At 57.6% G+C, this 3728-nt stretch overlaps 1 protein-coding gene across 5 annotated transcripts; it reads left to right on the top strand.

The window, feature by feature from the left end:
* Nucleotides 1–1105: 1105 nt before the first annotated feature.
* ADM (adrenomedullin) lies at nt 1106–3424 on the top strand. 5 transcript variants are annotated; one of them, XM_081540680.1, is made up of 5 exons: nt 1106–1259; nt 1340–1441; nt 1687–1805; nt 1956–2105; nt 2318–3424. In XM_081540680.1, the coding sequence occupies exons 3-5, from the start codon at nt 1708–1710 to the stop codon at nt 2637–2639; spliced, it is 570 nt and encodes a 189-aa protein (XP_081396806.1). In that variant the 5' UTR covers nt 1106–1259; nt 1340–1441; nt 1687–1707; the 3' UTR covers nt 2640–3424. The 5 variants fall into 5 exon arrangements, with proteins under 5 accessions (XP_081396806.1, XP_081396808.1, XP_081396805.1 ...); XM_081540682.1 differs by lacking the exon at nt 1340–1441 and having other exon boundaries at nt 2321–3424; XM_081540679.1 differs by lacking the exon at nt 1340–1441.
* Nucleotides 3425–3728: the final 304 nt, after the last annotated feature.

Genomic DNA, 3728 nt, shown 5'->3' with positions numbered 1-3728 from the left:
CCTTGAGGAGATGATGGCCCCAGCCTAGAAAAATATCCATGCCGCGCCCCACTCCAGTCTGCCATGCATGCTTCCTGGCCAAGCTGTTTACCACCTTTGGTGTGACTTTGAGCAAATGCTTACTCCTCTGAACTTTAATTTTCTCATTTCACCAAGTAGAAAATTGATGTTACCTTCCTCCTCTAACTCAAGGGTAGGTATGAGGATCAAAGGAGATCAGGATGTAGCCATGGTTTGTAAAGTGTAAAACGATTAACATACGTGAAGCATTAGTGTGCTCCTTGGCAGTAAATCCTCACGTTTACAAGGAGTGAATGAAGGCTCCAAGGGCAGCCAGGCAAACTCTCAGGTTATAACCTTATAAGGCATAATTGGATTACAAGGGGGGAAAAACGAAACTGTATTTTTCGTCCTGATTTTGGTTATTCCTATATTTCCAAACAGGCATGCAAATTCTGAAACTTCAGGTGACTCCCCACTCGAACTCCCAATTCTCAAATCAGCCTTTCGGAGCCTTGCCCCTGTTGCGAAATCTTACCAGTCCATCCCCAGAACCCAGAGTCTCGGCCGCTCGGGGGCGGGGGTCGGCGCTGGCGAGCCCCCCCCCCCCCCAGTACTGCTCTGTGCCCTGCCCGTGAGGCTCCGTGGGAGTCTGGGGTCGCGGCCAGGTCAGGCACCAAGCTGGCACGGGGCGCGGTCCACTCGAGGCCACAGCTCCCGAGGCCTGGGGTTCGGGTCATCCATGTGGTACCCCGCGCTGGCTCTTGCAGTTCTGTGCCAGACCTTACACTCTGGGCTGCATGGGTCCTAGGTAAGGACCCCAAGAGGTTGTGCCGGCTCTGCTTCGTCCCGGCTTAAGGTCTGAAACGCTGTGCCCAGAGAATCAGGACTGGGGCAGTTCCTGCATCAGTCTCCTGGAGCTCATCTCTAAAACTTTCTAGGCCTGAGGGACACCCCCCTCCCCAACCTACAAACCCCACACTCACGGGAAGCAATGCGCGCGCCCGATTATAGAGCGCGCGCCCAAGCGAAGGGAGGGAGGGAGCGAGGGCCGCCTAGGCCCCGCCCCCTGCGCTTTTATAAAGCAGAGGAACTCGAGCCGGCCACTCAGTGGTTTCTTGGTGACACTAGGCGAAACAGCTCGAACCTTGTCACTTTTGGCTTCTCACTGCAGCTTCGACGTCGGGGTTTTGCCACTGCCAGAGCGCCGTCTCAGACTTAATACTCCAAAGATTTTTGGCAAATCACCCCCTCAGCAGGTATGCACCGCGGGCGGGGCGGGTTGAAGTTGTGGGGCTTGCCTAGAAGCGCTGAGTGAGGGGTACAATCTACTTTGCAGGGTCCTCTGCTGGGTGCGTCCCACATCCCGAGCCCAGCTCGTGGACACAGCTGGAACTCCAGAGACCCAGTCCCCTCTGCTCCGTCAGCCAAATTCTGAGAAGTTGAGTGGGGGACCTCTGGGAGCCTGGCGCTGGGCAGCGGCCTCCCCTGCAGGGCCTGTCACCCGCTTGGCGGGTGCAAATGCCGCTGGCGCCTCTCTGCGCCCCTGGGAGATAAGCGTCTGAGTCAGGCGGAGCGCAGGCTCACCCTGGCCGCGCCGGGGGGCCCCCCGCTCGCCTCCTTGCCCCGCCCGGCTGTGCGGCAGGCCGGGACACTCAAGCTCTGCTCTTTTTTCTCCTTCCCCAGGGTCTGCGCATCGCCGCCGGAATGAAGCTGGTTCCCGTCGCCCTCATGTACCTGGGCTCGCTAGCCTTCCTAGGCGCGGACACCGCACGGCTCGACGTGGCGGCAGAGTTCCGAAAGAAGTGAGTGGCTGGCAGCGCCTTCCCCAGTCCTGGTACCTGCAAGGCAAGGGAAACTGACCAATGGTCGCCGAGGGGTTAGAAATGAATAGGAATGGGGATGGGCCAAGACCTCGCCAGGACGATTGCGAATCGAGTCTATTTGTTTTTTAGATGGAATAAGTGGGCTCTAAGTCGTGGAAAAAGAGAACTTCGCGAGTCCAGTAGCTACCCCACCGGGCTCGCCGACGTAAAGGCCGGGCCTGTCGAGACTCTTGTTCGGCCCCAGGATGTGAAGGGCGCCTCTCGCAGCGCGCAGGCCAGGTAATTATGCGAGGCGCCGTTGCGGATCCCTCCTCCTTTGCCCTAGCCCTGGGGATCATCAGGGCTGTATGGCAGTTCAGATGGAGATGGCAGTTTCCACCTCCCTCCGGTCTTAGAATGGCTCCGTTCCCGATGACTGGGACCAAAGACCTGTTTGGTGGTGGTGGTAGTGGGGGTGGGCGTCTCACATAGCCTTCCTTTCCCGTCTCCAGCAGTCCTGACGAAGCCCGCATCCGAGTCAAGCGCTACCGCCAGAGTTTGAATAACTTCCAGGGCCTGCGGAGCTTTGGTTGTCGCTTCGGGACGTGCACGGTGCAGAAGTTGGCGCATCAAATCTACCAGTTCACGGACAAGGACAAGGACGGAGTCGCCCCCAGGAGCAAGATCAGCCCCCAAGGCTACGGCCGTCGGCGCCGACGTTCACTGCCTGAGGCCGGCTTGGGTCGGACTCTATTACAGCCTCCAGAGCCAAAGGCGCAAGGGGCCCCAGACTCCCGGGTGCATCAAGTATTTGCCACCCGCCTTAGGATTTAGGCGCCGGGGCAGCAGCGAACAGTTGCGCACGCATCTCGCCAGCACCTCTCGGGCAGGAGGGCTTCCGCGAGCCGAGCCCCTCACTCAGCCTTTGGGCCCGGGCTGAGAACAGCCCTGAGAGACCGAGAGTCCGGGAGGCACCGTCCGGCAGCCAGCGAGCACTGGCTTTGCAGGAACCCGTCTTCCTCGGAGGGGAGGCAGTGTTCCCTTCACCCTAATTGGGGCTAGGTGCCCAGGGTGGGGAGGTGGGTGCAGAGGGAATCCAAAGGAGCGTCGTCTGCCAGGCTCACGGAGAGGAGAAACTGCAAAATAAATGCTGAGACCCTCAGGGGCAAGGGTCTGAGCCACTGCCGTGCCCGCCCACGAACTGATTCCTGATGGGGTGTCACCCCACCGGGGCGCAAGCCTCACTATTACTTGAACTTTCCGAAACCTAGAGAGGAAAAGTGCAATGAGTGTTGTATATACAGAGATAATTATCAATATTTAAATTTGTTGTTGTCAAGATTTTTTTTGTAACTTCAAATATAGAGATATTTTTGTACGTTATATATTGTATTAAGGGCATTTTAAAGCAATTGTATTGTTCCCCTCCCCTCTATTTTAATAAGTGAATGTCTCAGCGAGATGCAACGTTGTTTGCTGCGTGGAATGCGAGAGTGTGTGCGTGAAAGAGATGGGTTGCCTCTTGTGGAAGAAGAAAACACCATGTCTGTATAATCTATTTACATAAAGTGGGTGATTTAAGAAGTAGCAAACCAATAAACTGTCTCAATGCTGATTCATTCTCGGGTCACGAGTCTTGGGAGGGAGAGTGTGCCGGGTCTTGGTCTGCCGGGGAGCCTTGGGGTCCGGCCGCCCGGCGTGGGAAGGTTAGGACGGCTGCGCTGGCTGGTGCTGGCGGCTCTCTGCGCTGGCTGAGCTGCGGGAGTAACCCTCTATGGTGGGACGCGCGGAGCGCGTCTTGCTTGCCGGTCGGGGCTTGCGGAGATGTTCCAGGTCCCATCCTCGTAGGGCAGGGGGGGCGGGTAGAGTAGGGTGAGCCCTTAGTGGGGAGGTGAGCCTGGACTCTCTCGACTGCGCAACAGA

The sequence above is a fragment of the Giraffa tippelskirchi genome, chromosome 11 (genome assembly GCF_054371585.1).
Source record: "Giraffa tippelskirchi isolate mGirTip1 chromosome 11, T2T-mGirTip1v1.2.pri, whole genome shotgun sequence".
NCBI lineage: Eukaryota > Metazoa > Chordata > Mammalia > Artiodactyla > Giraffidae > Giraffa > Giraffa tippelskirchi.
The sequence above is the reverse complement of the archived record's forward strand: the minus strand, read 5'-3'. Positions and strand labels throughout refer to the sequence as shown.

Excerpts from the sequence above, each read along its gene's own strand:
- ADM (XM_081540679.1), top strand. The coding sequence starts at position 1,708 with ATGAAGCTGGTTCCCGTCGCCCTCATGTACCTGGGCTCGCTAGCCTTC. Across the intron at positions 1,806-1,955 it reads GCGGCAGAGTTCCGAAAGAA|ATGGAATAAGTGGGCTCTAA; the intron begins GTGAGTGGCTGG and ends TTTGTTTTTTAG. Across the intron at positions 2,106-2,317 it reads TCTCGCAGCGCGCAGGCCAG|CAGTCCTGACGAAGCCCGCA; the intron begins GTAATTATGCGA and ends TCCCGTCTCCAG.